This window comes from Miscanthus floridulus, chromosome 7 (genome assembly GCF_019320115.1).
Source record: "Miscanthus floridulus cultivar M001 chromosome 7, ASM1932011v1, whole genome shotgun sequence".
Taxonomy (NCBI): domain Eukaryota; kingdom Viridiplantae; phylum Streptophyta; class Magnoliopsida; order Poales; family Poaceae; genus Miscanthus; species Miscanthus floridulus.
This window is the reverse complement of record NC_089586.1, coordinates 131,016,517-131,028,407: the sequence shown is the minus strand read 5'-3', so window position 1 is coordinate 131,028,407 and position 11,891 is coordinate 131,016,517. Positions and strand designations below refer to the sequence as shown.

The 11,891-nt window shown below is 49.5% G+C and overlaps 1 protein-coding gene across 1 annotated transcript; it reads right to left on the bottom strand.

Annotated features, from left to right (window-relative positions):
* Positions 1-1,407: 1,407 nt before the first annotated feature.
* On the bottom strand, positions 1,408-11,000 carry LOC136464816 (uncharacterized). Its single transcript, XM_066463765.1, has 3 exons — positions 9,471-11,000; positions 2,528-2,747; positions 1,408-2,426 (listed from the first exon to the last, which is right to left on the bottom strand). Exons 1-3 carry the CDS (start codon positions 10,998-11,000, stop codon positions 1,408-1,410), a joined length of 2,769 nt encoding a protein of 922 aa, XP_066319862.1.
* Positions 11,001-11,891: the final 891 nt, after the last annotated feature.

The window sequence follows — 11,891 nt, the reverse complement described above, 5'->3', positions numbered from 1 at the left end:
TTTATAGGATCTGAAAATTTATAGCTGTTATCACACATCTGTTGTATGTACATGGGCCTTAGGATTCGTTTCATGGCGTGACATAGAAGGTCAGAAGACGTAAGAAAGCACCAGAATCCGCTTCGTGTCTCATGGTGTGACATAGCTAGGAGAACTGCAAGGATTACTTGACTGCTTGTGCCTGCCGAGTTGATACCTTTATGATGTTGTTAAGAAGGTCAGGTGTGGCATTTAGGGTTGTGAGAGGATACACTTAGGATAGAATTGCTCTTCTTAGTTTTAGCCATGTACAAAGTTTGTAATGTTGATGTTCCGAACATCACGGGTAACAGTACAACACACGGTTCATACATATGTTGTGGTAACATTATTTTTTTCCGTTGCAGCACACGGGCATTTACCTAGTTGAGACAAAAACAACTAGCCTGCTGCTGCAATGTGTCTTCTTTCAGGCCCACAAATCCAAGCCCTCCTGAAATGATGCTGGAAGCAGAACTGATGCTGGGCTGCGGCCTGCTATGGAGGAGCCTATCAAAGGAATCGTGATTGTGATTTGTGAACGAAATGACGATGAGTCAAAGCACGGTAGCACAATGGCATCCAACCCCCTGAAGTTCATCAAACACAAAAACTGAATAATCTATTCATACTGCTATATTTTCGGTGCCTGAATTTTGAGATGACAATCTTAAATAACAAATCGGTACAATTTAAAGAATAACTCGCTAATTTATTTTTTTTCTATAGTCAAGCACTGACAAAAATTGTATTTGTCTGAACAACAATAGAAAAAAACGAGGCACCTAACATATAGGAAAATGCAAAAACAATCTATGCATATGACCATAGAAGAAACAATCTCTGCATATTTTGTCTGGAAATAAAAAACGGCTCTGGATACAAAATAGAAGACTGAAGAGCAGCAAGATGGCTGTGTTTCCGTGTTTGGCAGACAGTATGACACCTTGGCATGGAAGATGACTGATTTGGAGTACATTACCTTGACACTATGAATCAATCCTTCACAGCAGGATTCTTCAGCCAGTCATACAACAAACAGGGAGATGGCATAAGACTATAAGAGAGGGGGTCTGGGCTGTACAACTAGAACACACCTTATTGTATTCTTCATTCATGAATTGATTCTCCAAATTACACTAGTAAGTTGATCGACAGTGAAGACAGAGAAGCCGCACTTTTGGTCTCATCTTCAATCACGGATCATCATCTAATTAACCAGACAAAGGCGCAAAAACGCGCTCTCTGCCCCTTAAATTTTGATGAGTATCAGAGAGTGCTAGATTGTAGGTAGTACAAATTAAATGGGAATTACAAAATTACACTAGGTACATTGTGGTTGTGGGCAAGCTCATCATGAAACAAAGAATTCCATCCATCGGTCAGACCTCAAAAGGCGGTGCAGTTTGTGGGCAGGCCGGTGATGTGATCGACGGCGACGAGCTCCTTGGCAGCGCATTCAAGCACGTCCTGGCCGAGCTTGGCGCCGGCGGCCTTGAGTCCCTTGAGGGACACGGCCTGGTTGAAGAGGTTGACGACGGGCAGCTTGGACGCCGGCGGCATCTTGCCCGCCGGCAGCAGCGTGGAGAAGTCGTCGGCGACGAGCGGCACCTCGAAGTCCGTCTTGTCGTGCTTGAGCACGTTGCCCTTGGCGCTGATGTGCGCACCGGGCTCCATGTGGTTGGTCGAGAAGCTCGTCTGGTTGGGGAAGTTCGGGTAGAGGCTGACGTAGCCGCGCAGGTACATCATGTCGATGAGGAACTTCTTCCACGACGCCTGCCAGCCGTTGGTGCGCGACTTCGGGATCTGCACGGGGTTCTGCTTGGCGTCCTCCGTGAAGCGCGCCGCCATGTAGGCGTAGAACTCGCGCCAGTGCTTGGGGAAGAAGACGGCGCCCCAGCTGCAGGGGAGCTGGTGCAGGTAGGGGGTGTTGGGGTGCACCTTCTTGAAGAACTCGTTGGCGTTCCACTTGGGCCGGTCCTTCACCACCTCCACCAGCCGCGGCGTGTAGAGCGAGATGGACGACAGCTCCGGCAGCGATACGCCGGGGTCGTAGTGGTAGGCCAGCAGCGCGTACTTGACCCAGAGGTAGTAGTAGGGGGACACCTCGATGTCGTCCTCGAGCAGGAGGCCGTAGTCGTCGTCGGAGGAAGGGTACCAGCTCTCGCTCACCGCCCGGATCAGCCCGCCCTGGATGATCCGCCGCCGGAGCGTCTTGGGCCCGTGCGGCCAGTCGAAGGAGTTGACCACCTTGAGCGTCTCCGCGTCCACGCGGCTGTCCATGTTGAAGCTGATGGGCACCTCGTCGCCCAGGTAGTAGGCGCTCCGCAGCGACGTCAGCAGACGCAGCAGCGACTTGGCGCGGTTCTGCGTGATGATGTTCACCGAGATGCGCATCCGGTTCCAGTCTGCATTGAGAAGATCGATCGATCGAAGTTAGCTTGTTGCGATGCATTCATGGCGATGGCGTGTGGAGGCGTGCAAACGATGCAGAGGTGCAGGTGCTTACTTGGCAGTGAGGCGGGCTTGAGGGTGGCCATCCAGAGCACTTTGGAGACGGAGGTCCTGGGAAGGAGAACGAGCGCGGTGCGGTTGACGGCGGCGGTGTCGGCAGCCATGCGGAGCGCCTCCTTGACCTTGGCGTCGATGTCGGCGAGGGCGACGAGCACGCTGGGGTTGTGCATCCGGACGATGCCCCGCATGCTGGCATAGACGGCCTGGAGCACGAGCTGTTATGACTGTAGGATCATCGATCTAGACTTTGACTGTTCTATTTGGTACAACATGTAAAACAGTAGATCCTAGGACATGTAGAACGGTCTACAGAGAGACAGGGAGAGAAAAGGGAAGGGTACCGAACCTGAGACCGCAGGGGTGGAGGATCCAGTAGCTTCCATCAGGTTCGTCGATGTAGGCTGCGCACGGGCAGCGACGGTCGGTGAAGAGAGGCGACGCAGTGGAGACGATGATGACGGTGGCGGCTTCCCGTCGCTGGCTGCGCGCCCTCGTAGATCGGTCTAGGGTTTTGTCGGTGGGTTTGCGGCTCACGGCGAACCTCGTACTTTGAGCCGCCGGCCCCCACCTCTCTATATAGCGCAGTGCGACGGGGGCCCACCAACCATGTAGGGTTGGGCACCCCCGATCAGGGCGCGAGACCAAGGCCCAATAGGCCGTTGGGCCTACTGGTCAAGAGATCAATCTAACATTCTCCCCCTTGATCTCACTATTACTTTTATCTTTAAACTTTAAACTTCAATCCTTTAAACCTTACTCATTTCTTCACAGATGATGCATAGAGCATGTTTCATCGTCTCGGTCAATCGCCGATAGATTTGACAGCTACAATGCACGTCTCTGATCTGAAATAGTTACTTTAACTTTTGGGCCCTTTATAGTCCAGGAATTATAGGCTTTCCCTTAAACCCATGCCGGCTACATGTTCTCTGAACACGTTGGGTGGTAAGCCTTTTGTAAGCGGATCCGCGAGCATCTTTTCGGTACTTATATGCTCAAGACTTATCATCTGATCCCGGACTTTATCCTTCACAACATAATACTTTATGTCAATGTGTTTGGCAGCACCACTTGACCTATTGTTGTGAGCATACTGTACTGCTGGATTATTATCGCAGTATAATTTCAGTGGTCTATTGATGTCGTCAACCACCTTCAAACCGGGTATGAACTTCTTTAGCCAGTTCACCTGCCCCGTTGCCTCATAACATGCTACAAACTCGGCATACATTGTGGACGATGTAGTGACGGTTTGCTTTGAGCTTTTCCATGAAATAGCTCCCCCTGCGAGAGTAAACACATATCCAGACGTGGATTTTCTATTATCTCCCGCATAATCAGAATCTGAATATCCCACTATATGGAGTGAATCAGATCTTCTATACGTCATCATGAGGCCTTTCGTTCCTTGCAAATAACGCAAGACTTTCTTTACCAATTTCCAATGTTCTATTCCAGGATTGCTCTGGAATCTGCCAAGTAACCCGGTAACAAATGCTAAGTCAGGGCGCGTACACACTTGAGCATATTGCAAGCTTCCGACAGCTGAAGCATATGGAACCACTTTCATTTGATCGATCTCATATTGGTTCCTGGGGCATTGAAAATCCCCATATCTGTCGCCCTTGACTATAGGAGCAGGTGAGGGACTACATTTGTGCATACTAAATTTCTTTAAGACTTTTTCTATGTATGCCTTTTGTGACAGTCCTAATACCCCTTTACTTCTATCTCGGTGAATCTCGATCCCTAGAACGAACGAAGCTTCACCAAGATCTTTCATATCAAACTTTGAGGACAAAAACTTCTTTGTTTCCAGTAGTAGACTGACATCACTACTAGCAAGTAAGATATCATCCACATACAGGACAAGGAAGATAAACTTCCCATTCTTAAACTTTGCGTAGACACAATTGTCCTCAACATTATCTTTAAACCCAAAATTCTTTATTGTCTGATCAAACTTCAAGTACCACTGTCTTGAAGCTTGTTTTAATCCATAAATAGATTTCTTTAGGCGGCATCCCAAACGTTCTTTTCCTTCTATGACAAAACCTTTCGGTTGTGCCATGTAAACATTTTCCTCTAAGTCTCCGTTGAGAAATGCCGTCTTTACATCCATCTGGTGTAATTCCAAATCGTAATGTGCCGCTAATGCCATTATGATTCTGAAGGAATCCTTACATGAGACTGGAGAAAATGTCTCATTGTAATCAATCCCTTCTCTTTGTGTAAAGCCTTTTGCCACAAGTCGGGCTTTATATCTCTCTATATTCCCTTGAGAGTCAAGTTTTGTTTTGTAGACCCATTTACAGCCTACTGTTTTGGCTCCTTTAGGAATTATCTCTAAATCCCAAACTTTATTTGCATTCATTGATCTCATCTCATCTTCCATGGCCTCAAGCCACTTTGATGAATGGTCACTTTTCATGGCTTCTTCAAATGAGGTGGGATCATCCTCCATTTGAAATTCTTCAGTGTTGTACACTTCATAATCAGCAGGAATAGCTGATTTTCTAACTCTTTGAGACCTTCTAGGGGCCTCGTCAATTGGCACATTTTCTGTTTGAGGCTGTTGTTGCTCCCCCTCATGTGTGGCAATAGGTTCTATAGGATCCTGAGCCACAGGTTCCTCATCATCATTCATTGTTGCCACAGGCGGGATAACAACAGGTGCTGGCACCACAGTGTCTTGTCCTGTTGGTGCAGCAACAGCAGGTAGTGAGAAAAATGGCTCATGAATGATCGGAGTGGGTGCAAACACCCTCTTCTCTTCAAGGTCAATTTCTCGAGCTACCATGCTTCCCCTTATCATTTCATCCTCTAGGAAGACAGCGTGTCTCGTTTCCACAAACTTTGTATGTCTGTTAGGACAGTAGAAACGAAAACCTTTTGACTTTTCTGGGTAGCCAATGAAATGACAACTCACTGTTTTGGGATCTAGCTTCCCAGTGTTTGGGTTAAAAACTTTAGCCTCAGCAGGGCTCCCCCACACACGTAAGTGGTTAAGCGAGGGTACTCTTCCTGTCCACAACTCATACGGTGTTTTGGGCACCGACTTACTTGGTACTCTATTGAGAATATGAATGGCGGTTTTTAACGCCTCCATCCACAGACTCGTGGGTAAAGTGGAGTAACTTATCATACTACGCACCATATCCATCAGGGTACGGTTACGCCTTTCAGCTACTCCATTCTGCTGAGGTTCGCCCGGTGTTGAATACTGGGCGACTATACCATTCTCCTGTAAGAACCTTGCAAAAGGTCCAGGAACTTGTCCATATGGGGTATGCCGACCGTAGTACTCTCCTCCACGGTCAGACCTGACTATCTTAATCTTTAAATCATGCTGATTTTCAACTTCTACTTTAAATATTTTAAATTTATCCAACGCTTCTGTTCTTTCTTTAATTGGATAAATGTAGCCAAACCGAGAGTAATCGTCTGTGAATGTTATGAATGAATCATAACCATCCACACTTTTCACAGGAAAAGGACCACATATGTCTGTGTGAATAATCTGTAGAATTCCTGTGCTTCGTTTGGCATCTTTCTTAATTTTCTTTACATACTTTCCTTTTATGCAATCTCTACATTGTTCTAACTCTGAGAGCTCTAATGGAGGAAGAATATCATTCTTAACTAGTCTTTCTATTCTCCCCCTCGAAATATGGCCTAAACGACAGTGCCATAATTTCGACAACGCATCTTGAGCTCTCTTTCGTTTTCTGTTTCCATTGTTCGATGAGGATACATTTTCATTCACATCACATACGGAATTAACATTTTCACGAAGTGATAACAAATAAAGCTCGTCTTGTCGGAAGGCAAGACCAATACATTTATTATTAAACAATATTTGACATTTGCCATTTCCAAAGTGGCAATCATAACCATCATGGTCCAACTTTGAAACACTAATCAAATTTCTTTGCAAAGAAGGTACATAAAGAACATCTCTAAGAATAATTATGAAGCCATCAGCAAGCTCTAATGGAAGATCACCAACGGCCTCAACATCTGCTTGTTCTCCATTTGCGACTTTAATGAAACTTTCGCTTCTTTGCAAAGTTCTCATCGAACGGAATCCCTGTAATGAATTAGCAACATGAATAGTTGCACCTGAATCAATCCACCAAGTAGATTTTGAAAACTTTACATACAAGGATTCATTTACGAACGTAATAATGTTCTCACCTTTATTCTTCATTATCATCTTTAAGAAATCAGGACAATTCTTTTTATAATGCCCTGTCTTCTTGCAGTGGAGACACTGGTCTTTAGCCACTGGGAATTGCTGGTTCTGAGACTGTTGCATGGGACCTTTTTCCAGATGATTTGGAGGAAGAACTGTTATTATAGTTCTTTTTCTTATCTTTTAGGTAGTTCACAGAACCACCTTGTGAAACTTTTATTCTTTCCTCCTCCTGCACACACATGGCTATGAGCTTTTCCAAATCCCATTTTTCAGGCTGTATGTTGTAGTTAACAACAAATGTGTCAAATTCTTTGGGCAAAGAAGCAAAAATCAAATGAATAAGAAACTCATCCTTGAGTGCCAAATCCATTGGTTTGAGCTTAGATGCCAGATTGCTCATTCTCAGTATGTGCTCTCTAATGCCACTGCCGCCACCAGAGTACCTTTCTGTGACCAGCTGCTTGATCAGCTGGGTTGCATATGTCTTTGAAGAGCCAGTGAACTGACTCTTTATTCTGTCTAGGTACTCTGTGACCGTGTCACAGTCTGGAATTGAGCCCACAATAGCAGGCTCAATTGTGTTCTTTATCACTGCCAGACACTTCTTGTTGGCAGTGACCCATTTCCTATGCTCAAGGTCATAGGACATCTTTACGGGAGCAAAATCCCGCTCTCTGTTCTGCCATGCAGCATCAGTCTCATCTGTCTCCCTCACCGGTGCCACAGGTTCTTTAGGGCACGGTGTGGTGACAACCCAGTCCACCTCAGCGAGGATAAAGGCCAGGTCTATCTTTTTCTTCCACTCAATATAGTTATCACCTTTTAGAGTGGGGATTTCTTTGATACAACTCATCAAGTTGTATCCTCCTGAAAACATAATTCAAATAGGGTGAGAACAGAAATAACAACAATAATTGCATGCCTTAGTTTAACGTTGGTCAAAATTAAAACATACAATTATTTTCTACACTAATTCTACATCACCGTTGGGCAGAAATAGAATTAATGTATAACAAAAAACATTATAATATTGTCATTAATCAACGTTGGTCAGAATAACAACAACATTATAATCAATTTAAAACATATCCATTTTCAAAATTAAATTCTCCCGTTGGTTCGAATTTAATAATGAAAATTACATCTTTAAATACGCAGCGGAAACTTTAACATTTAATAATCTCTTCCTATTTTCCAGAAGCAAATTTACCATTTACTGAACAAAAAATATCGTTGGATAAATTTTTGTACAGAAATTATCATAAAAAAAATCAATTCAAATTGATCAAACTGTCTTCTGGAAAATAAGAAAAACAAAAACTGTGACTTTTCTATTCATTTTACCATTTCGGCCCAGCCAGCACACGCGCGGCCCACGGCCTGCCCATGCGCGCGCGCGCGCGCCAGCGAAATCGGCCCAGCCAGCCGCGGCCCATCTTCTTTTCGCGCGCACAGGCCACACCCAGGCCGCAACCTGGGCCTGGGCCGGCAATGTCCCGCGCGTCCGCGCGCCCGCCTGGGCTGCGACTTGGCCCACTCCATCTCAGCCGTTCCTCTCCATCCGACGGCTGTGCGCGCGCATCGGAGGATCAAAAACGGCGACCGCCGCGGCGCCCGTGAACCCTAGCGCCATTCGGCTTCGCTCTCTCTCTCTCCGCCCCTCACTGCTCTCTCCTCTCCACTCAGTCCCGCCGCAGCAGACACCGAGCGAGGAGCTCCGACGGCGAGAGAGATCAGCAAGCCCCGGCGCCGTCTCCGGCCCCCTCGCCGGCGTGCGCGCTCCCCAGCGGGTGAGCGCGTCGCCGTCGAGCGGCCTGGCCGCGGCGCCCTAGTGGCCGTTCCGGCGAGTAGATCACCCCCGGCCGGCCCTTTTCTTCCCCGCGCGCCGGCGTGACTGTAGTGCCGCGCAACGGCGAGGTAGGCCACCCTCTTACCTTTCTCCCCTTTCTTTTGATTCTTTTGATTTGTTCGGTTTTGACCCGATTTGACGATTAGGGTTAGGGTTGGGGTTTGGGATGGCCTCTGTTTTGCTTTTCCCGAAACGATTTCGGCTTTTAGGGTTCGATTTTGTCATGAAAACGAGCCCTCAATTTTCCTTTAACCCAGTTAGGGTTAGGGTTCATCCGAACCCACTGTCGGCCGAAGCCCCTTCTACGTTCTAGATCCGCACTGGATCTCTTCATCTTTTGCTTTTCAAACCGATTTATCCGTTCTAGATCAAAACCCTAGCCATATCTATACCTAAACCGTGGCTCTGATACCAATGTTATGACTGTAGGATCATCGATCTAGACTTTGACTGTTCTATTTGGTACAACATGTAAAACAGTAGATCCTAGGACATGTAGAACGGTCTACAGAGAGACAGGGAGAGAAAAGGGAAGGGTACCGAACCTGAGACCGCAGGGGTGGAGGATCCAGTAGCTTCCATCAGGTTCGTCGATGTAGGCTGCGCACGGGCAGCGACGGTCGGTGAAGAGAGGCGACGCAGTGGAGACGATGATGACGGTGGCGGCTTCCCGTCGCTGGCTGCGCGCCCTCGTAGATCGGTCTAGGGTTTTGTCGGTGGGTTTGCGGCTCACGGCGAACCTCGTACTTTGAGCCGCCGGCCCCCACCTCTCTATATAGCGCAGTGCGACGGGGGCCCACCAACCATGTAGGGTTGGGCACCCCCGATCAGGGCGCGAGACCAAGGCCCAATAGGCCGTTGGGCCTACTGGTCAAGAGATCAATCTAACACGAGCACCTCGGAGCGCGACGGGCCGGACAGCGCGCCGATCCCGAGGTCGAAGATCTTGAACCGGCGGTCCTTGCACACCACCTTGGGCCACTTGAGCATGGTGGCGGCCTCCTCGCAGGGGCAGTGGCCGCCGCCGGACACGACGAGGTACGCCTTGCGTCCGGGCGTGGTGCGGAACCGCTCCAGCAGCGGCGCCAGCGCCCGGACCTCGCCGAGGGAGTGCGCGTAGAAGAGCGCGTCCACCTTCTGCGGGTGCATGGCCGCCCACTGCGTGACGTAGCCGGAGGTGAGCGCGCGCCACCACTGCTCGTCCCGCACCTGCACGATGTCCTTGAAGATGACGGTCGTCTCGGAGACGTAGGCGAGGCGGTGCTCGCTGTCGCCCCACGTCTCCTTGTCGTTGGGGTCGACGGGGAGCACGAAGGACCCCGCGCCCATGTACTTCTGCAGCTGGTAGCTCAGGTGGAGGTCCTCGCCGGTCATGAAGGTGAAGGGCGTCTCGATGAAGAGCGTCTTGACGAGGTCAGCGGGCAGGAACCAGGAGCTGGACAGAAAATCTACCTGCACGATGCGGTCGACGGTGATGTCGTAGGCCGGGTCCGGCAGGTACAGCCCGGCCTCCTTGGACCGGAACTTGCGGTAGCTCGGGAAGGTGAAGTCCTTCTGCAGGAACGGCAGGATCCGGCCGATGCTCCCGAGCACGGCGCTGCCGTACTTGTCGGTGCCGGCGACGTGGCAGAGGATCTCCAGCATCCGCGCGCCCGGGATCATGTCGTCGTCGAGGACGTAGACGAAGTCGGACTCGGACTGCAGCGCCATCTGGAAGCGGCCGTAGTACTTGAAGTCGTAGCCGGAGGCGACGAAGCTGACGCGCGAGTCGTTGTAGCTCTCGACGATGCGGCGGAGAGATGCCTCGTTGGGGCTGCCGAAGGACAGCACCCAGGCGCGGTGGAACGGCAGCGTCTGACGCCGCAGCTGCTCCAGCTGTGCGCACAGCGTGCGGCGCTTGAAGTGGTTGAGGATGACGGTGACGCGCGGCACGTTGGGGCCCGACGCGCTCCATCGGGACCTCATCCGGAGCAGCTCCGGCAGCGTCTCGGCGCCGAAGCTCCGCCGCTGGAACGCCAGCACCTCGTCGTAGAGCTCGCGCTTGAGGCGGATCATGACCTCGTCCGTCGACTTCTTCTGCTCGAAGTCGACGCTCTCGTGCTCGCACACCTCCTCCGGGGACAGCGCGCCGCCGCCGGGCTGCGTGGTGATGATCTGCTTCCAGTGCTGCGCGATGCGGGTGGCCCACGCCAGGTCCGGCTTCACGTTCACGCGGAGGTCCACAGCGGGGCTCATGTGGTAGAGCAGGAAGGTGGCGTAGATGGCGAAGGCGAACTGGAGGCACGTCAGCGACGCCACGAGGCGGGACGTGTTCCTGGCCCCGCCGCCGTTGCTGCCGCGCGTGGGCTTGCCACCTCCGTACTCGCCGAGCATGCCCTCCAGGGAGTCACCCCTGACGATGTGCGTACGGGTGACGCCCATGGCGGGAACGCCCTGGTATTTTGAAAACAGAGCAGGAGAAGCTTCAGTGCAGTGCGCCTTTTCCCTCAGTTCAGTCTATTTCCAGCTAGCTTTTGTCTGCATTGCAGAGAGTGCAGACTTGCAGAGTGAACTGAAGCCTGAAGGCAATGATGAATACACGTTTCTTCATCAGTGTACTAAAAGAAGGTAACACTACAGGCTTTGAATGATGAACGGATTTTCTTAATTAGCGAGCGTCCAAGTGATGCAGTAGGATTCAGAAAAGCGAGCAGCCACGAACAAGCAACAACTTGTGAATATATGACTTGCATGTGATGCATGCAGTAAGGATTCAGCAAAGTGAGCAGCCAAGAACAAGCAACATACACATGAGCGCATGCATATATGGCTTTGTTCAGTCGCAGGCTGCTGCATTGTACTTGAAGGTAAACACATCCTAAAGCAATTACATACATACGGAAGTCAAAAGATCCAAATGAATGAAATCGTAACTAAATTGTCACAGTACCTTGGTAGAAACGAAAAGCCAGCAAGAAAGATTTTGGTTCTTTCGATTTCGCGTTCAGAAGGAGGGTAATCTGCTATATGCAAAGAACAGGTGTTTTCAGAAGCCGAATGCCGCGCGATACTGAACTGCAACTCAATTCCAAGAGCTTGTAGAGTAGAGGAAGCCTGGCTACAGCCTGTTCGCCTGTTCGTATTTAGCTTATAAGCCATGACTTATCAGCTAATGAACAGTATTTTTTTTCTCACACTAAATCAGCCAATAATACTTTCAGTCATGGCTTATAAGCCAAATCAGTCCAAACGAACAGGGTGCTAGCTGGCTGGGGTGTGGGGACCCTAGGCTGCAGTGAGCCAGCAGGTGACTTGCCATTTATAATAATGGCC

What these genes read in the sequence shown, in the direction of transcription:
- LOC136464816 (XM_066463765.1), bottom strand. Translation starts at nt 11,000, where the DNA reads ATGGGCGTCACCCGTACGCACATCGTCAGGGGTGACTCCCTGGAGGGC. An exon ending in CGTCGCGCTCCGAGGTGCTC is followed by an intron (nt 2,748 to 9,470) that starts GTGTTAGATTGA and finishes CAGTCATAACAG; the next exon opens with CTCGTGCTCCAGGCCGTCTA. An exon ending in CAAGCCCGCCTCACTGCCAA is followed by an intron (nt 2,427 to 2,527) that starts GTAAGCACCTGC and finishes TTCTCAATGCAG; the next exon opens with ACTGGAACCGGATGCGCATC.